The 21,716-nt window shown below is 46.0% G+C and overlaps 1 protein-coding gene across 1 annotated transcript in view; it reads left to right on the top strand.

Moving 5' to 3' along the window:
- MAP2K1 (mitogen-activated protein kinase kinase 1) overlaps positions 1-21,716 on the top strand; it is a 74,207-nt gene that overhangs the window by 34,977 nt on the left and 17,514 nt on the right. Inside the window, exons 4-5 of the mRNA XM_060259748.1 lie at positions 12,280-12,357; positions 15,017-15,068. Of these exons, the coding sequence (XP_060115731.1) occupies positions 12,280-12,357; positions 15,017-15,068 (130 nt within the window). The remainder of the gene's footprint in view (positions 1-12,279; positions 12,358-15,016; positions 15,069-21,716) is intronic.

Here is a 21,716-nt window from a genome sequence, read left to right as displayed (position 1 = left end):
AACTGGCAGAGACTGACCAAGAGAGAGATCTTGGGGTCATGGTAGATAACTCACTGAAAATGTCAAGACAGTGTGTGATTGCAATAAAAAAGGCCAACGCCATTCTGGGAATTATTAGGAAGGGAACTGAAAACAAATCAGCCCGTATCATAATGCCCCTGTATAAATCTATGTTGCGGTCTCATTTGGAATACTGTGAACAATTCTGGTAACCACACCTCAAAAAGGATATTATAGCATTGGAAAAAGTGCAGAAAAGGGCAAACTAGAATGATCAAAGGTTTGGAACACTTTCCCTATGAAGAAAGGTTAAAATGCTTGGGGCTTTTTAGCTTGGAGAAACATCGACTGCGGGGTGACATGATAGAGGTTTACAAGATTATGCATGGGATGGAGAAGGTAGAGAAAAAAGTACTTTTCTCCCTTTCTCACAATACAAGAACTCATGGGCATTCAATGAAATTGCTGAGCAATTGGGTTAGAACGGATAAACGGAGGTACTTCTTCACCCAAAGGGTGATTAACATGTGGAATTCACTGCCACAGGGGGTGGTGGCGGCTACAAGCATAGCCAGCTTCAAGAGGGGGTTAGATAAAAATATGGAGCAGAGGTCCAGTAGTGGCTATTAGCCACAGTGTGTGTGTGTGTGTGTGTGTGTGTAATTTTTTTGGCCACTGTGTGACACAGAGTGTTGGACTGGATGGGCCACTGGCCTGCTCCAACATGGCTTCTCTTATGTGACACAGAGTGTTGGACTGGATGGGCCATTGGCCTGATCCAACATGGCTTCTCTTATGTTCTTATGTGACTCAGAGTGTTGGACTGGATGGGCCATTGGCCTAATCCAACAGGGCTTCTCTTACGTTCTTAAGGCTGACCCTGCTTAGCTTCTAAGATTTCGGTAAATAAGGAAACTTGCAGTGTGGAGTTTAGGCAAAGCAAGAAAAACACCGTGAACCGAATGTTGCAATATAAGTGCAAAACACTCTTTTACTCAACCACTTTATCACTGTAATTCTTAAATATCCTTCAAAGCAAATAAACAGTCCTTAGTAGAAACTAAAACTTTAAATGTTGCCAGGTATGAAAATCTGCTGTCTTCTTGTCTTTCTGTTGAAAGACGCAGATGGCCTGACTGTTCCTCTTTGAAGAGTAATTCAACAGGTGTAGTAGCAGCAACACGAGTCCTAGGTTCAAGTTCATGTTTCCTTTACACTTCCTCTGGCCGCTATTTTTACACTCCGGAACTCGTGCTTAGGCAACAGCTCACAGTTTTATCTTATCAGTATGCACGAACGGTTAAGAATTACAGTGATAAAGTGGTTGAGTAAAAGAGTGTTTTGCACTTATATTGCAGCATTTGGTGCTCGGTGTTTTTCTTGCTTTGCCTAGCTTCTGAGATTTGGCAAGATTAGGCTAGCCTGGCTTGAATACCAAAACAACTCAAAACAGACCCAAGCAGAATCCTAGTTGTCACCAGTGTTCCCTCTAAGCTGAGTTAGCGTGAGCTAGCTCACAGATTTTTAGCCTCCAGCTCACACATTTTTGTCTTAGCTCTGGAAGAATGGCTCCAGAGCACACTAATTTATGCAGGAGCTCACCACTTTAATGCCGGTAGCTCACAAAGTAGAATTTTTGCTCACAAGACTGCAGCTTAGAGGGAACTTTGGTTGTCACAGCTGTGCCCGATGCTGCATGTCTTGTCTTATACCGCACTCTGGCCCTCCTTCCCATAGGCCTACTCATGAGGAGGAATCGCTGAGTTAACTATGACTAGGATGAACTCCACGTGTTGCAGGAAGGGGTGGCGTTGCAGGGCTGGTGATGTAAGAGGGGCCGTGGCTCAGTGACAGAGCATCTGCTTGGCATGCAGAAGGCCCCAGGTTCAATCTCTGGCACCTCCAGTTGAAAGAATCAGGTATTAAATGATGTGAAAGATGCTGGAGAGCTGCTGCCTGTCCGAGTAGACAATACTGACCTTGATGGACCGAGGGTCTGATTCAGTAGGAGGCTGTTCCATGTGTCCAAGATCTCTCCTGAGAGTTTTCTTGCCATGTCCTTCAGCCCCAGTCATTTGGCTGGGCTGCCTACCCATCCCCTTCTGGAGCCCTGCCTTGAAGATTGTTCCTGCCTTGCTGGTAAAATGGAAAATCTGAATAATCTGTCTTTGTGGGTGGTGGGAATGGGGCACCCACACACATACTTAAGAGATAAAAAATCTTCTTCCCCACCCACCAGAATATGAAACCTCTGCTTCCTTCCTTTCTTCTTCCAGTAGTCTTAATCTGGAATGCAAGGCTTTTTTTTTTTTGTAGCAGGAACTCCTTTGCATGTTAGGCCACACACCCCTGATGTAGCCAATCCCGCAAGAGTTTACAGGGCTCTTCGTTCAGGGCCTACTGTAAGCTCCAGGAGGATTGGCTGCATCAGGGGTGTGTGGCCTAACATGCAAAGGAGTTCCTGCTACCAAAAAAGCACTGCTGAACGTATTGCCAGGGGTTGATTTTGGTGACATCTCAAACCCACAGCTGGATAGCTGTGGAGTTAGTAGGGGCGGAATTCTAGCAGGAGCTCCTTTGCATATTAGGCCATACCCCCTGATGTAGCCAATCCTCCAGAAGCTTACAAAAAAGAGCCTTGTAAGCTCTTGGAGGATTGGCTACATCAGGGGGTATGGCCTAATATGCAAAGGAGCTCCTGCTAGAATTCCACCCCTGATTGTTCGTACTGGCAAAGTGTGGCCCTCCGTTTCCCTGTTTTTAGTGAAATGAGAGATCTTTTTATTCACTCAGCCCCAAACACCTTTCATGCTTAACGTTGTTATTTTTAACTTTCTTTTCGACTCCGATAGGAAAAGTTAGCACTTTCTTCTTGACATCTGTCTGCCTTTGTTCAGCCAGATGGACCCTCCTCTTCGTCAGAACAAGTTCTGTGCCCGAAAGTCAGCCCGATCCCTCGATCATCTTTGCCTTGGAGGAGGCGTTGAACACTTTTTGTGGCTGTACCCAAATGTTATGCACAGAACAGCTTCAGGGCTTAAGGGAAAGGTGCTGACAAAAATAGGTTCTTTGCAAGATTTCTCACGAAGATATTATGCACGGTTATTTCCGTCCTTTTATAGAAGCCTTTCTTTTAGAGCCCCTTTCTTTGTTCCTTGTGTGCAGTTGCTAATATGCCTTATGCAAGGGGAGGGGGATTTGATTCCCTGCTTAAAGGAAAGTTAAACTGCAGGAAAAGCAATCGAGAAGTTAAAATGAAGAAGGGTGGGAGAGAGGGAGGGAAGGAAGAACTGTAACTTACTGAGCCTCAGGGCTTTTTTCCTGGGGGAAGGGAGTTCAGGAACCTCTTTGTGGAAACAAAATTCTCCAGAAATGTTCAAAAGTTCATGAGGGGTGCCCATGTGTTTCTCCTGAGAGCCAGTTTGGTATAGTGGTTTAGTGCGCAGACTCTTATCTGGGAGAACCGGGTTTGATTCCCCACTCCTCCACTTGCAGCTGCTGGAATAGTCTTGGGTCAGCCATAGCTCTCGCAAGAGTTGTCCTTGAAAGAGCAGCTGCTGTGAGAGCCCTCTCAGTCCCACCCACCTCACAGGGTGTCTGTTGTGGGGGGAAAAGATACAGGAGATTGTAAGCCGCTCTGATTCAGAGAGAAGGGTGGGGTATAAATCTGCAGTCTTCTTCTCCTTTATTTCCCTTTTGAGAGTTCTGGCACCTCTTTTTCCAGAAAAGAAAGCCCTGCTAAGTCCAATAGTGTGCAGAACTCACTGCCACAGGAGGTGGTGGCAGCTACAAGCATAGATGGGTTCAAGAGGTGATTGGATAAGCATATGGAGCAGAGGTCCATCAGTGGCTTTTAGTCACAAGGTAAAGATGCAACTCTCTGTCTGGGGCAGTGATGCTCTGTATTCTTGGTGCTTGTGGGGGGGCAGTGGGAGGGCTTCTAGTGTTTGACCTCACTGGTAGACCCCTGGGTTTGGGCCACTGTGTGACACAGAGTGTTGGACTGGATGGGCCACTGACCTGATCCAACATGGCTTCTCTTATGTTCTCAACTTGATGGGAAGGCATTTGACCTCCCTTGTGGTGACATCATGCTTTATTACAGTGCTGTCTTATTGTTATGACCATTGTTTAAGGTGGGCCTACAACTGGTTATTGATATGCTGTGCCCTGTCCGCCGGTGGTGCGTTTTATTTATTGTTTTTACTCTTAATTTTAATATGGTGTTTTAACTTTGATATGTAGGTTTTTTATTATTATATGTTGTGATCCGTCTTGAGCCCATTTACGGGAAAAGACGGAATATAAATAAATAAACTTAAAGTGTGGCAAAATGGAGGGTGCTGAACACACTCGGAACTGCCATTTTTCTCCGGCAGGGACAAGGTTCCTTCTGATCGCAGAGTCCCAGAAGTTGGAGGCCGGGCGACGATGCAGCCGCTCCTCTCCCCTGCTTTACAGGGATTTGGTTGGAGATCTGATGCTGCAGGTCTCCATTGCCTTCCATCCTGTCTCGTTTGCCTCTTTGGAACCTGTGCTGTGAACACAGCCTGCTAAGAGAAGCTTGAAGGGACTGTTGTGGCAGATTTTCGGAAAAGTTTTTTTGCTTTCCACACAATCCTTCCTTCCCTTTGCATCTTGAGCAGGAGAGTTGAGGGCCCAGGGTGTAGGGTTGCTAATCCCCAGGTGGGGGCAGGGGATCCCCCGGTTTGGAGGCCCTCCCCCCGCTTCAGGGTCCTCAGAAAGCCGGGGGTGGGGAAATGTCTGCTAGGCACTCCATTGTTCCCTATGGAGACTTAATTGAACATATGAACATATGAAGCTGCCTTATACTGAATCAGACCCTTGGTCCATCAAAGTCAGTATTGTCTTCTCAGACTGGCAGCCGCTCTCCAGGGTCTCAAGCTGAGGTTTTTCACACCTATTTGCCTGGACCCTTTTTTGGAGATGCCGGGGATTGAACCTGGGACCTTCTGCTTCCCAAGCAGATGCGCTACCACTGAGCCACCGTCCCTCCCTAGGGTATAAAGGAGAAATTGATCTGTGGGTATCTGGGGCTTTGATGGGTCTGTTTTCTGAGGTAGAGGTGCCAAATTTACAGCACAGTATCCATTGCTTCTCCCCAAAATACCCTCCAAGTTTCAAAAAGCTTAGACCAGGGGATCCAATTCTATGAGCCCTCAAAGAAGGTGCCCCTATCATTCATTATTTCCAGTGGAGGGAAGTCATTTTAAAAGGTGTGTGGTCCCTTTAAATGTGATGGCTGGAACTCCCTTTGGAGTTCAGTTGTGCTTGTCACAACCTTGCTCCTGGCTCCACCCCCAAAGTCCCTGGGCTCCACCCCCAAAATCTCCTGGCTCCACCCTCAAAATCTCCTGGCTCCACCCCCAAAGTCTCCTGGTTCCACACCCAAAGTCTCCTGGCTCCACCCTCAAAGTCTCCTGGCTCCACCCCCGAAGTCCCCTGGCTCCACGCTCAAAGTCCCCTGGTTCCACCCTCAAAGTCTCCTGGCTCCACCCCCAAAGTCTCCTGGCTCCACCCCCAAAGTCCCCTGGCTCCACGCTCAAAGTCCCCTGGTTCCACCCTCAAAGTCTCCTGGCTCCACCCTCAAAGTCCCCTGGCTCCACGCTCAAAGTCCCCTGGCTCCACGCTCAAAGTCCCCTGGCTCCACGCTCAAAGTCCCCTGGCTCCACGCTCAAAGTCCCCTGGCTCCACGCTCAAAGTCCCCTGGCTCCACGCTCAAAGTCCCCTGGCTCCACCCTCAAAGTCTCCTGGCTCCACCCTCAAAGTCCCCTGGCTCCACCCTCAAAGTCTCCTGGCTCCACCCTCAAAGTCTCCTGGTTCCACCCTCAAAATCTCCTGGCTCCACCTTCAAAGTCCCCAGATATTTCTTGAATTGGACCTGGCAACCCCACCAGGGTGGGCCAAGGACAGTATTCTGACTGGGGCTAGTGTCCCGGAAAGAGTACTTGTTTGCAAATCCCCATTCACCTGATAGAAAGAAAGGTGCAGGTGTGTGCGCCCGTGCTTTAAAATGTATGTTGTCGTCTGTCTTGCAAATGGCTAGATTTTTAGAACATTCAGATTTCTTTTCAGGCCTGTTGAGCGCCAGACGAAAACAACTTTTAAACAGAGGACCACCTTCTGATGCTAAAAATGACTAGCTAAAGCCATTTTCAGAAGAAAAAGCAAAACAAAACCCACCGGCTCCTGCTTAAAAAAAACCATCCAGCTGCTTTTAATAGCAAGATGAGCATGCGCCTGGTGGGAATCTGGAGGGTTATAATTTTTTTCCGGTTGAATTCAGATTTTATGGAGTTCACCCAGGGTGAAGGCTGCCTGTAAACAGGAGAAATAAAGAGCAGGAATTGTTCTTAAAGATTTCCCAAGAGAGATACTGTTTCAGGTATTCATGTGGGTAGCTGTGTCAGCCTGAAGCAACAGAACAGAGCCACAAAAAGCACTGAATTTTAGTTCCGTTTTGTATTTGTTTCCTGCAAAGATACTGACTACTTTTTTTTAAAATCAGGCTCAATCAGATAATGAGTTTTAATCACTTGATTAATAGTTTACATGAAAGCAACAGTAATCTTGTAGATTTATGCGTGTTTTTGGACCAGGCAGAAGTGTTGCTTCTCTTGTTTCTTCTTAGCCTCATACAAGAGAACACCAGAATAAAGCTTGAGTCCAGTGGCACCTTACAGACCAACAAAATATTACTCTGGGTCAGTGTTTCTTCTAAGCTGAGTTAGCGTGAGCTCACACATTTTTGTCTCAGCTCAGGAAAAATGGTCCCAGAGCACAGTAATTTATGCAGTAGCTCACAACTTTCATGCCAGTCACTCACAACTTTTTTTTTGTAAAACAATTTTTATTAGTAACATATGGTAATAAATCTATATATCTTACATCTTTAAAAATTTCTTTTATCTACCCCATATATTACTTTCCACCCATCCCTCCCCCCGTTACTTGACCCCGGCCAGTGTTATTTACTTAAAAAAAATATTAAAAGTACCCTTAACTATTAAAACAAAAATTTATATTCTTCTTCTTTTTAAAACTTAATTATTATCAAAAATTGTCCAATGTCCTTTTATTTTCCACTCTTTTTCTATATATCTTCTAAACTTTTTCCACTCCGTCTTAAAAACTTCTAAATCATCGTCTCTTAATATTCTTGTTAGTTTGTCCATTTCACTCCATGTCATAACTTTTATAATCCAGTCCCACTTCTCTGCTATTTTTTCTTGCTTCCACAACTGCGCATACAATGTCCTAGCAGCTGAAAGCAAGTACCAGATTACAGTTCTATCTTCTTTTGGAAATTTTTCCATTTGTAATCCCAATAAGAAAGTCTCTGCAACTTTCATTACTTCATATCCCAGTATCCTAGAAATTTCTTGTTGAATCATTTGCCAATACTGTTGTTTCCAATCCAGTCACTCACAACTTTAATATCAGTAGCTCACAAAGTAGAATTTTTGCTTACAAGACTCTGCAGCTTAGAGGGAACATTGCTCTGGGTATAATCTTTCACTTGCAGACTCACTTCTTTGAAAGCTTATACCCAGAATTAAACCTGGTTGGCCCTAATGGTGCCACCGGACTCAAAACTTTGTTTCAGCTATTGAAATTCTTTGCCAGAGCCAGTTTGGTGTAGTGGTTAAGTGTGCGGACTCTTATCTGGGAGAACCGGGTTTGATTCCCCACTCCTCCACTTGCACCTGCTGAAATGGCCTTGGGTCAGCCATAGCTCTGGCAGAGGTTGTCCTTGAAAGGGCAGCTGCTGTGAGAGCCCTCTCCAGCCCCACCCACCTCACAGGGTGTCTGTTGTGGGGGAGGAAGGCAAAGGAGATTGTGAGCCGCTCTGAGACTCTTCGGAGTGGAGGGCGGGATATAAATCCAATATCATCATCATCATCATCATCTTCACAAGTTACAATACAATGGGTAGTTCCAGGTGCTTTGAATGGTTAAAAAACAAGTTGCAAGCAGAAATAGGAAATGGCAGAGCCTCTCTTGCACATTTGGCAGCTTAGACTTTCTCTGCCTTGGCCTTGTTTTCCAAAGTTTGGTGCTTTGGTATGGTGCTGTGTCCGCATTCCGCTTCCACGTGTAAGTTCCAAAGGAAGGAATAGCCGTGTTTGATGTGGGGAGCAGCAAAAACTCCAAGGAGTCACGCGATACCTCCAAGGCTACCAGGTTTATTGAGGAACCTTTTTCTGTGGCTTGGAGCTCGTTCAGCCAGAGCTAACAAAGTGGACTGTAGTCCATAGAAGACACAAGAAATCTGCCAGCCTTGAAGATACCACACGAGAGCTAGTTTGGTGGTTAAGTGCGCACTGCGCAAACTCTTATCTGGGAGAACCGGGTTTGATTCCCCACTCTTCCACTTGCAGCTGCTGGAATGGCCTTGGGTCAGCCATAGCTTTCGCAGGAGTTGTCCTTGAAAGTACAGCTTTTGTGAGAGCTCTCTCAGCCCCACCTACTTTGCAGGGTGTTTGTTGTGGGGGAGGGAAGATAAAGGGGATTGTGAGCCACTAAGGGCAGGATATAAATCCAATATCATCATCATCATCATCATCATCATCATCATCATCATCATCACAATCTTCATCTTCTTCCCTGGTTTCCTAGTTTCATTGCAGTGTTGATGATCCTTGGCTTCAGGAAGGCAGCTGTGTTGGTCTGAAGCGACAGAACAAAGTTTTGTTTCTTTATTTATTGGATTTATATCCCGCCCTCCCCACTGAAGCAGGCTCAGGGCGGCTGACAGCAATTAAACTAAAACAATAAAACAACAGATAAGGATTGGAGTTTAACAATTAAGACAAGTTAAACAATAACAAGTTAAATAATTTAAAACAATTTGAAACAATTTTGGTGCTAGTATCAAAGTTGGAGTCCAGTAGCACCTTGAAGACCAACCGTTTTATTGAGAATGTAAGTTTTTGTGTGCTAAAAACACACTTCATCAGACAATGAAATAGAGTACAGTGAACAGTGCTACATATAGTTTGTGGGTAAGCTTGCAAAATAGTATAAAGTTAGAATCCAATGGCAAGATAGTGCTAAACCCTTCTTCCACTGTATTCTAATGTATTCTTTTTTTGTATTGGAAAACTGGAATGATATTTATAATGCTATGCTACGTGTTAAAAAGTATATTGGGTGGATAGGAACACCTCTGAGAAAAAGATGTTCTCAGTTTAACCCATGCATGGGGAGAAACAGTAATTAACATTTATTGTCATTTATTGATTTAGTAATTTTCATTTATTTATTCTCACCATCATTCTCTGATTCTGTCAAGTTTGTTACCTTTTGCTGTTTTCCCAGGCAATATATACTATCCAGACCGAACTGTTATTCTTTCAATTTGTAAATTTCACTATCTTGCCATTGGATTCTAGCTTTATACTATTTTGCCTGCTTAACTGCTACCCACAACAATATGTAGCACTGCTCACTGTACCCCATTTCATATTCTAATTAAGGGAGCTTTTAGCACACAAAAGAAGATTTTTGGATTTATATCCTGCCCTATACTCTGAATCTCAGAGCGGTCACAATCTCCTCTACCTTCCCCCCCTCCCCACAACAAACACCCTGTGAGGTAGGTGGGGCTGAGAGTGCTTTTACAGCAGCTGCCCTTTCAAGGACAGCTTCTATGAAAGCTATGGCTGACCCAAGGCCATCTCAGGAGGTGCAAGTGGAGGAGTGGGGAATCAAACCCGGTTCTCCCAGATAAGAGTCCACGCACTTAACCACTACACCAAACTGGCTCTCAAAGCTTACATTCTCAGTAAATCTTGGTTGGTCTTAAACAGGGGTGGCCAAACTGTGGCTCGGGAGCCACATGTGGCTCTTTCACACATATTGCGTGGCTCTCAAAGCCCCCAACACCCCATTGGCCAGCTTGGAGAAGGCATTTCTCTCTTTAAATCACCTCTCCAAGCCAAACCAGCTGGCAGACTGGAGAATGCATTTAAAGTTAAAGTTGCTTTCTTTCCCCCTCCCCTTCCCATTTATCTTTCTTCCTCCCTCCCTCCCTCCCCTCATGTCTTGACGCTCTCAGACATCTGATGTTTATTCTATATGGCTCTTATGTTAAGCAAGTTTGGCCACCCCTGGTCTTAAAGGTGCTCCTGAACTCCAACTTTGATCCCCAGCTTCCTTTCCTGTAGGCATTCTCTCACACTGAACTTTTGCTGAGTGTGTTGTGCCAATTAAGGTTCTGCTGTGGATGACTCATAGGCAGGGGTCGTTATAGAAAAACAGGTGGTGGAGCTCATTAGCATAACTCATTAGCATATGCTGTCCTCCCACCAGCCAAAAGCAACCCAATGCAAGAAAGGAGAGCCCCAGGCGAGCGAGGCCTGCTTGGGCTGGCTAGAGATCCAGTCAACCCAAGCAGGCCTCGCTCACCTGGGGCTCTCCCTGGCTGCCGCCTCCCCCTAGTCAAAAGGCCAGCAAGCCACCCACCACCCAAAATCACGTAAGAAGTGGAGAAAGGGTGGCGCGGGCTTCTCCAGGGGTTAATGAGGGCTGCTGGGGGCGTGGCAAAGCCCCTGGTGGCTGGCTGGCTGCCCGCTCTCCTCATCCAGGGGTTGCTATGCAGCTGCACCTGCTGTTCAATGGACAAGGTAGGTGGGGAGGAAGAGGGGGAACCCTCAGAAAGGTTCAGGAGCTGTGCTCCTGTGAGCGCCTGCTGAATTCAAGGCGTGCCCACAGGTCACATTATCCCAGACATCCCTTGTGAGCAACAGAGACAAAGTTTGGGCATTGCAAATGATTTCTTCAGGGCTGTGCAGTGTACCAAGTATTTTGCCATTCATTGTTAACAGCTGCTTCAGTTATTAAGGGGCTCTTCAGCTGCCCAAGGCCAACTAGTTATCTTCTGTGCCTCAGCCCAAACCCCTCCCTTGTTCTTCTTAATGAGGGACGGAGAGGCTTTGGGGGTGTAAATTGGGCTCAGAGGCCCTCGGCCTGTGGTTTCATGACCTGTGGCAGATCTCTTTTGCTGTGGAAAAAGCGAAATTCTTAGGTCTGCCTGTGAAGAAAAGAGACATTTTGACTCTTGGCTTCGGTCGAAAAGCCTGCACTTGGCTTAACGGCTGCTTTTGGCTAAAAATATATGGGGCTGATAACCATTCTTTCTCTCTCAGAGCTCTTAGCAACAGCAGCATATATTTAACTTTGTAAGGGGGTGTTTTGTGTTTCCTCACACATAAAAATCATGTCCTGATAAGCCTGAGGGAAGCTTACTTTGCGACTGAGTTCTGAGGCCTGCCGGCTCTCTGGGCTGCCTTAATGCCTTTTACTTCGACACACAGGCTTGCTTATGAGCCATGTCATGTGTGTCTTTGCAACAGGAGCTGGAAACAGAGCATCTGGTTCACGGTTAGCCAATGCCAAGGTCCACGTGACCCCCCCCCCCCCCCCCCCGGCCAGTGGGCATCTGGCCCTCTTCTCCTCCCTCACCAGCTACTACAGACCAAACGTCTGTTACCCGTTTGCTGCTGTATAGGAACTGAAAGCATGAGTCATGCCAAAGGCGGCCTTCTGGTAGCACTGGGACGTGGAGTGGAGTGCGGTGGGGTGGGGTCACCCTCACGAAATTGATCAGCAGTAGATTCTAGTCAGGCAAAAATCAGTTGGTGTAGCTAACTGGGGGAATCGGAAACCTGAATTTAATATAAGCAGGCTTCAGATTCCGCAGGAGCTCACAGGAGCACAGCTCCTGAACCTTTCTGAGGGTTCCCCCTTTCTCCCCCGCCATCTACCTTATCCATTGAATAGTAGGTGCAGCTGTATAACAATCCCTGGATTAGGAGGGTAAGCCTCGCTCGCCGGAGCCAAGAAGGCCTCACTCGCCCGGGGCCCTCCTTTCTTTCGTCGGGTTCCTTTTGGCTGGTGGCGGCATATGCTAATAAGTTATGCTAATGAGCCCCATCACTTCTTTTTCTACAAAACGACCCCTGCCTGTGTTCATGGTGAGGTGATCGCCTTTTCTTGCAGGTAAGAAACACCTGTACCGGCATTTCCTTCCCCGTGAGACTTTCCCATGAATCTGACTCCTGTACTTCAGAGATCCTCTTGCCCCTGAAGCCGCCAACGTGGTTCCTTCATCGGTTGCGCTTTTCTCACACGGCTCAGTGTGTTTGGGATGTCATTGACACTTTTAGGGAGAAATAGAATTAATGCTTTAGGGAGAAATAGAATTAATGCTTTAGGGAGAAATAGAATTAATGTTTAAACCTTTCTTTGTGTCAGGATGGCGGCTCCTTGGATCAGGTCCTGAAAAAAGCAGGCAGAATCCCAGAACAGATCCTGGGCAAAGTTAGCATCGCTGTAAGTATGTTGTTTTCGGCGTTTGGAAAGTGGAATCCAAATGCAGCTGGCGGTTACGGGCCCAGTGCCAGAAGGCAAGCAGATGGTGGGTTTTTTTCCTTCAAGCATGCTGAACGGGGTGGGCAAATTTGAGTAGTTTTTATATGCGTTGATTTTTTTTCCCCCCTTTTAAAAAGTTGCCATTTAGTGTGGCCCGGTTGATATAGGAAGTACAGCCTGTGCATGACCTCAATTTGGCCGGAAGCCTCTGTGTGACTGTAAGAGCTGCTAGTCGTCAGAGCTGCTACAGCCGCCTTCTTTGACTGCTCTTCCTTTGATCTGTGTCTCCCTTTCACCTTCGACAGGTGGAATTGCTCAGAGTGGGAGCGTAGGGCAGATTGGATGGATGAAGCCTCTAGTCACTAGTTCCTGCTTTTGGACTCCACTTCTTTTGTAGCAGGAACTCCTTTGCATATTAGGCCAGACGTCCTTGATGTAGCCAATCCTCCGAGAGCTTACAGGGCTCTTCTTACAGGGCCTACTGTAAGCTCTTGGGGGACTGGTTACATCAGGGGTGTGTGGCCTAAAATGCAAAGGAGCTCCTGCTACAAAATAAGCCCTGAGCTCCAGCCTCCTTCCTTCTCCCTTGTTGCCAGCCCCCTGTTTTATAACCATAAAATAACTTACCAAGCCTTCCTGATGTTTATTGATCCAAGTGGGCAGCCGTGTTGGTCTGAAACAGTAGATTAAAGCAAGAGTCTTAAGACCAACCAAGTTTTATCCAGAATGCAAGCTTTCTGCGACAGACTCTCATTTATTGCTTTCACATCCAGGATACTTAATGGGTTTAGTACATGGACATCAGTCTGCTTTACCCTTCCATTGTTATTTCAGCTCAGTTAACACTAACGAACACCAGGCCCCAACTTGTGATCCTTTTAATCTGCTAAAAAAAAACATTTCCATGACTCTGCATCCTAACTCACTGCCCACTTTCTCTATACTGAGATCGGGAACTCAAAATCTCCTGGTTGTCCCCGGGCCAAAGGAAGCCCGTTTGAAAACTACAAGGGATAGGGCCTTCTCCGTAATGGCCCCTTCCTGGTGGAACCAGCTGCCGGAAGAGGTAAGGGCCCTGCGGGACCTTGTTCAATTCTGCAGGGCCTGTAAGACAACCCTCCTCCGGCAGGCTTACAACTAACCGGCACTGAAATTTGAACTGAGTGTAGTTGTAAGACTGCCGTATGTCTCGAATATTTAAGTACATAACTGTGTGACATGTTAGATTTTTAACTATGTAATTGTGAAATGTTTATTTTTATGCTTAATTTTATATTTTTATGTTATTTATTTATTTATTTATTCGGGACTTATATCCCGCCCTTCCCACGAGTGGCTCAGGGCGGCTTTTAGATTTTATATGTTGTAAGCCGCCCTGAGCCACCTGGTGGGAAGGGCGGGATATAAATTACAAATAAATAAATAAAAAATAATATATATATTATTACAATTACAATTGTAATAATTTACAAATAATTTGTAAAAATTACAAATAAATAAATATATTTAGGACTGCTTGCCATTCTATCCTATTGTCTAATGACGAAAGTTTTATTCAGAATGTAAGCTTTCGTGTGCATACGAAAGCTTGCAGTCTGAATAAAACTTTGTCGATCTTAAAGGTGCATCTTGACTCTTGCTTTATTCCCAGGGTTTAGTCATTATTGTGCGTGGCTTTAGGACAAGCACAGTTTGAGTCCAGTGGCACCTCTAGGACCAACAAAGTTTAATTCTGGGTGTAAGTTTTTGTGTAGATGGACACTTCGTCAGATACAGCGAAACAAGACATCCTCAACCATTACATATATATAGTGGAGGCTAGTTGTCAGGAAAAGAGGGTTAGAGTCAAGATGCATAAGTAACGGAGTGCCAAGTATAGCTAAGATTGGATCAAAACAGTTTGAGAAGACCTGTGGATAGCAGCAGACTAGCATGGAAAGGAAAGGTCCCCTGTGCAAGCAGCAGTCGTTTCCGACTCTGTGGTGACGTTGCTTTTACGTTTTCATGGCAGACTTTTTACGGGGTGGTTTGCCATTGCCTTCCCCAGCCATCTACACTTTCCCCCCAGCAAGCTGGGGACTCATTTTACCGACTTCGGAAGGATGGAAGGCTGAGTCAACCTCAAGCTGGCTACCTGAAAACCCAGCTTCCGCCGGGGATCGAACTCAGGTCGTGAGCAGAGCTTAGGACTGCAGTACTGCAGCTTTAACACTCTGCGCCACGGGGCAGGCTAGCATACGGATAATAAAAGGGTTAACCACAGATGTGAGAACTAAGTTTGAGTCCATTGGCACCTTTAAGACAAAGGAAGTTTAATTCTGGGTATAAGCTTTCGTGTGCAGTTTAGGATGGTGCGAGGAGAATTAGCAAAAATAACAGAGGGGTTTCATTATATTTAGACAACCAGGTTAGGGAATCTGGCCCTCCAATTCCAAGTGCATTGTGCGTCTTAATCCATACTGGGCGGAGCAGATAAGTGTCTGATTTACATCCCAGAGCAGATTTTGTTCAGATTAAGGAAACATGCTTGCAACAGCTTCTTAAAAATTGTGTGATCTATGATTTTCAGTTCTGCTGATTTTTTTTTAAAAAAATAAATAAATTCTGTTTTGGATTGCAGGTAATAAAAGGTCTCACATACCTGAGAGAGAAACATAAGATAATGCATAGAGGTAAGAATGTTTGGACTTCCATTAATTGAGTATATTATAAATGGTAATGGTCGTCTGCATATTGTTTATATACATTAGTAAGATTAAATCTCACATTTTTATCCTACGCTAGCTCCATGGAGCTAAAAGTGCTGTGCATGTCTTCCCTCCCCTCCCCTCCACCACAGACCTCCTGTGATGTTGTTTAGACTGAGACTTGTATTCTCCCCACCCAACAACTCTGCAATGTAGGGCAGGTGGGGAGAAAAGAGCTCTCTAGTGATCACCCAATGAGTTTTGTGAGATTTGAACTCGTATCTCTTCAGCCTACTCTGATGCTCTGACTACTAGGCAACACTGGCTCTGGGTTTGAAGTCCATAGATTTCCTGTCCCCAGAGTTCATGAAAGGTGGCTGTAAAGAGGCTCAACACGTGGGCAGGTAAGGTTCCTAATGCCCAGAAAGGGTTTAAGAAGACATTGGATTTATATCCCACCCTCCACTCTGAATTTCAGAGTGGCTCACAAACTCCTTTATCTTCCTCCCCCACAACAGACACCCTGTGAGGTGGTTGGGGCTGAGAGGGCTCTCACAGCAGCTGCCCTTTCAAGGACAACCTCTGCCAGAGCTATGGCTGACCCAAGGCCATTCCAGCAGGTGCATGTGGAGGAGTGGGGAATCAAACCCGGTTCTCCCAGATAAGAGTTTATGCACTTAACCACTACACCAAACTGGTGTAGCTTGCCTTTTGAGCTTCCCAAAATAATCTGGCTGGTTAGGTGTGATTTCTGAGGCTCGAGCTGTCAAAATAAATCATTATAAAATGCAAATATTTATTATGATGTACACATTAGCAAAAGATAAAACAGATGAAAAGAAATGGACCAAATGTATGTAGAAAATGTCAAGCGTCTGATATTGGGACCATTTGTTTTAACCCAGTCTATCTTTTGCTAATGTACACACCGTAATAAATATTTGTATTTTTAGAATAATTTATTTTGACAGCTTGACCCTTATAAATCACAGCTATATCTTCCGTTGAGTTCCCCCCCCCCCCACCCTCCGATTTTTGAACCACAGTTAGGCACACTGGGCTTTTTTTGAGTGGGAACGCTGCCCTGGTTGGCTTGGTTTGGGGTGTGTGGCCATAATATGTAAATAAGGTCCTGCTGGGTTTTCTCTACAAGAAAAGTCCTGTATGAAACAATGGTGTTATCATGGGGTGTGGCCTAACATGCAAATGAGTTCCTGCTGGGCTGTTTCTAAAAAAAAACATTTGTGAAACAATGGTGATGTCATGGCGTGTGGCCTAACATGTAAATGAGTTCCTGCTGGGCTTTTTCTACAAAAATTCCTGTGTGAAACAATGGTGATGTCATGAGGTGTGGTCTAATATGCAAGTGAGTTCCTGCTGGGATTTTTTTCCCTACCAAAAAGCCCTGGGCATACAGAATTACCTTCTCCTGGGTCTTCAACAGTGAGGCTGGTCTTGCAGTGTTTTCTGGGCTGGGCAGGGAATGATTTAGGCATATTATTTATTTATTTATTTATTTTTATTCGATTTTTAGCCCGCCCTTCCCGTAGAACAGGCTCAGGGCGGGTTACATCATAAAAACAGTCAACGGTAAAAAAGAGTAAAAGACCACTTTAAAACATATAAAATCTAAGATTTCAAAGACTCAGATGGCAGATTCTGCCTCACAGATGTGATCTGTTGTCCAGGTCCAGCAGATCTTGTTTGGTGTAGAAGAGCCAGTTTGGTGTAGTGGTGAAGTGTGCGGACTCTTATCTGGGAGAACCGGCTTTGATTCCCCACTCCTCCACTTGCACCTGCTGGAATGGCCTTGGGTCAGCCATAGCTCTGGCAGAGGTTGTCCTTGAAAGGGCAGCTGCTGTGAGAGCCCTCTCCAGCCCCACCCACCTCACAGGGTGTCTGTTGTGGGGGAGGAAGGTAAAGGAGATTGTGAGCCGCTCTGAGACTCTTCGGAGTGGAGGGCGGGATATAAATCCAATATCATCTTCTTCTTCATCTTCTTCGCAGTGATTCCCCGCCCTGAAATGCTGCTTTCAAGAGTAGATTGTCCATGAGAGGTTAGCATTTCCCTGCCTCCTCCCGTCAGCCATTATTGGGTGTTCAGGCAGAGGAAATCAATAAACCCAGGGGCGGGGAAGTGAGTGAGCAAGAGCAAATAGCAGGGGATAAGGCAGCTTGTCTAGGAAACAGCCCGTCTTGCTGCAAGTGGGTTATTCATTAACGCTCTTGGCGCTGCCCATCTTAAAACTTTTAAGCTTTCTTCTCCCCCCCCTCCCCCGAGATTGCCTTTGGTGCTCGTGTTTCTGGGGTAAAAGGCCTCTGTGCTCCAAGCACTCTAAATGCCTGCAATGCAGTCCCTCCCCTGTTTCTTCCTTCCGGCTCTTCTCCAGCCAAGCCCTGTTGCCATACAAACACTAAAAGGAATGACAATTGGCCCTTTCCCTGGCATTTGTTGGAACCGCTAAGCCTCTGACTTCCCCTGGGAAAATGAAGGACTTTTGCCAAACTTTCTGCAACTGCTCTGCTCCTCGTCACTCTCTAAGGATGAGTTCAGCTGGTTTCCAGCCCAGATGGGGAATAGGATGATTTAGGGAGGGAATTCCAGTTTGCAGTTGCCTGAGGCTGACTGAAGGATGCAGCTTCGCAGGGGTGGGATTCTAGCAGGAGCTCCTTTGCATATTAAGCCACACCCCCTGATGTAGCCAATCCTCCAAGAACTTACAAGGCTCTTCTTTGTAAACTCTTGAGTACTGGCTACATGCGTTGGTGGGGGGGGGGGTGGCCTAATATGCAAAGGAGGTCCTGCTAGAATTCCACCCCTGCAGCTTCAGGCTGGGCATTCCTCCAGCAACTAGCCACATATGTGTTCCAGGAGGGGATGTGCACCCAAGCCAACAAGTTGTCTCTAAGAGAGACGAGGCAGAGAGGGGGCCCTTCGGCGCCTAAATCGTGCTGGGTGCGAGAACGGGCCAGCTCTGCACTCCAGCTTCTGGCTAGTGGACTGCACAGCCTTCGAGGCTACGCCGACTCGTTCTGCAGCTGCCAGGGGGTGGGGCTGGGAAGCAGGTGCTAATATCCCATGCCCAGAAGGCTACAGATGCATCGGCAGAGGTGTTCCAGTCATCCAGATGTGACTGTTTTAACTAGGGTTGCCGGGTCCAATTCAAGAAATACCTGGGGACTTTGGGGGGTGGAGCCAGGAGCAAGATTGCAACGAGCATACTCTAAAGGGAGTTCAGGTCATTGCATTTAAAGAGATCACACACCTTTTAAATGCCTTATCTCCATTTGGAAATAATGAAGGATAGGGGCACCTTCTTTTGGGGCTCACAGAATTGGACCCCCTTGTCCAATCGTTTTGAAACTTGGAGGGTGTTTTGAGGAGATGCTGAAAATGTGGTGCCTCTACCTCAAAAAACAGCCCCCCCCCCGCAGAGCCCCAGATACCCACAGATCAATTCTCCATTATGCCCAATGGGAATCGGTCTCCATAGGGAATAATGTAGGTACCCAGCAGACATTTCCCTACCATCACCACCCCACACTTTCTGAAAACCTTGAAGTGGGGGGAGGGCCTCTAAACCAGAAGATCCCCCGCCCCCACCCAGGAATTGGCAGCCCTAGTTTTAACAAGGTCAAGGTGGAAAAGGGAGAGTACCGCTCAACACCTCATGGAATCTCTGGGTGCACCTGATGCTTACCAGCTGGAAATGCTTGGCAAACCTGCCCATGCCCAGCTCTCTGTCGGCATGTGGTTGTTGACATAGAGGATCCTATAGAGGAGGTGCTGTGAGAGCTCTCTCAGCCCCACCCACCTCACTGGGTGTCTGTTGTGGGGGAAGAAGATACAGGAGATTGTAAGCCGCTTTGAGTCTTTGATTCAGAGAGAAGGGTGGGGTATAAATCTGCAGTCTTCTTCTTCTTCTTCCTTTGACTTCTGTGCCACGTTAAAGTAAAGGTAAAGGTAGTCCCCTGTGCAAGCACCAGTCGTTTCCGACTCTGGGGTGACGTTGCTTTCACAACATTTTCACGGCAGACTTTTCAGTTTCAAACAATTTATTCATTTGCAATATATTGTTACAATAATCTTTAAAAAGTTTTTAAAAGTAATACCAAATGTAAACAATACATCGCTTTCCCCCCTCTCCGCTCCTCCCCCCCTTTTTTGATCTCCGCCGGTGTTTACTAAATTAAGAAAAAAAGAAAGAAAGCAAGGTAACATTACAAATCAGGAATCTCCATTTTAAAAGCTTATAGCAATACAGAAGGAATTAAAACATAAAAAATTCATCTTCATTTTTCAAAGAGAAATTTTCCCTTTATAGACTTTTTAGATAGATAGATAGATAGATAGATAGATAGATAGATAGATAGATAGATAGATAGATAGATAGATAGATTTATTGTCATTGTTCTCAACAAAAAGAGAGCAACGAAATGAGGTGCTCTTCCACAAAACATACCAACACATCAAACACACATATTCATATTCATACCATTTAAATACATCTAAAACCATTTAAACCATTCAAACCATTTAAATACATCTAAAACAGATAAACATTCATAAAACCATTTAAACCATTTAAATATATCTAAAACAGATAATCCTTCATAACCCTGCATTTAGCCTAACCACAGCACTTGGATAGAAACTGTCCTTAAATCTGTTTGTCCTAGCCTTCAACACTCTATATCGTCTGCCTGATGGTAAGATCTCAAATAGCAAATGGCCCAGATGTGAAGGGTCCCTTAGGATCATTTGTATCTTCCTTTTACATCCCATATTATACAGATCCACCAATGAGGGGAGAGAACATCCACAAATCTTTTGTGCTCTTCTCGTCACTCTTTGGAGCACCCTTCTCTCTGCTTCCGTGCAGCTCCCAAACCACGCGCAGAGAAGCTATAGTCCATTATTCCATTAAACTTTTATCCAAAAATCACTAAGTGTCCCCTTACTTTCCATTGTTTTTCAACATAGTTTTGAAATTTCTCCCAGTCCTTCCTAAACTTCTCCAAATCATAATCTACCTGAAAACCCAGCTTCCACCGGGGATCCAACTCAGGTCGTGAGCAGAGGGCTCCGACTGCAGTACTGCAGCTTTACCACTCTGCACCACGGGGCTCTTTTGTGCCATATTGGGTGGGCTTTTTTCTCTGTACTCAGCAGCTGCTTACCTAATAAGCCTGAGTGCCCAGCTAATGGCTGCAGAAGAGCTCCCTTCCACTGAGTGGTATCTTTTGCCTACAGCACAAAAGCCAAAAAGAGCGGCTTCTGGTGCTTGAGCATTTGCAAGGAGTCACTTTCCAGTTGCCTAGTTACCGGTGTCCTCCGTTTAAGAAAGCAGCACCGCATCGTGGCTTGTCAGACAGCCGTGTTTTCTCCACTGAATCTTTGCAGTGACAAAAAATTAGAATGGAATGGAAGTCCTTCCCTTGGATACCTTTCATTCACCTAGCTGTGGTGAACAAATCCAGAGAACATAGAAAGTTGCCTTGTACCAAGTCAAGGGTCCTTGCCATTTTGCTCTTCTTGCATATCGAATGAATGTGGGATTGGGGGGGTGTTGTACTGAGCTTGCTTCACTTGTGCTTTGCCTTTCACTTTGCACTGACCATAAATATTCATTTATCCCCTACAAAAGGTAGTGAGATGAGAGCCAGTTGGGTGTAGTGCTTAAGTGCGCGGACTCTTATCTGGGAGAACTGGGTTTGATTCCCCACTCCTCCACTTGCAGCTGCTGGAATGGCCTTGGGTCAGCCAGAGCTCTCTTATCTGGGAGAACCGGGTTTGATTCCCCACTCCTCCACTTGCAGCTGCTGGAATGGCCTTGGGTCAGCCAGAGCTCTCTTATCTGGGAGAACCGGGTTTGATTCCCCCCTCCTCCACCTGCAGCTGCTGGAATGGCCTTGGGTCAGCCAGAGCTCTCTTATCTGGGAGAACCGGGTTTGATTCCCCACTCCTCCACTTGCAGCTGCTGGAATGGCCTTGGGTCAGCCAGAGCTCTCAGAGAACTGTCCTTGAAAGGGCAGCTTCCATGAGAGCTCTCTCAGCCCCACCCACCTCACAGGGTATCTGTTGTGGGGGAGGAAGGTGAAGGAGATTGTGATCACTCTGAGATTTCATGGTATAGGACGGAATAGAAATCAAATATCTTCTTCTTGGTGTAGTGGTTAAGTGTGCGGACTCTTATCTGGGAAAACCGGGTTTGATTCCCCACTCCTCCGCTTGCACCTGCTGGAATGGCCTTCAGTTAGCCATAGCTATTGGAGTTGTCCTTTAAAGGGCAGCTTCTGAGAGGACTCTCTCAGCCCCAACCACCTCACAGGGTGTCTGTTGTGGGGGGAGAAGATCTAGGGGATTGAAAGCTGCTCTGTGTCTCTGATTCAGAGAGAAGGGCGGGGTATAAATCTGCAGTCTTCTTCTCTTTCAAGGCCGCTTTATCTCTTGGTAGAGACAGCTCCACTACCCACTGTCTGGTGAGAGAGAGTTGTTGGTGGGAACTGATTTGTATTGCTGTACGCAGGCTTTTTGCACTGTAATTTTTGCGGGCTACCTAACAGCCCTAGATAAGGTATATAAGATTGGCCACCTCACAGGTGAGCCAGTTCTGACACCGTCGTGTGTCA

This window comes from Heteronotia binoei, chromosome 19, assembly GCF_032191835.1.
Source record: "Heteronotia binoei isolate CCM8104 ecotype False Entrance Well chromosome 19, APGP_CSIRO_Hbin_v1, whole genome shotgun sequence".
NCBI lineage: Eukaryota > Metazoa > Chordata > Lepidosauria > Squamata > Gekkonidae > Heteronotia > Heteronotia binoei.
This window is presented reverse-complemented; position numbering and strand designations above follow the sequence as displayed.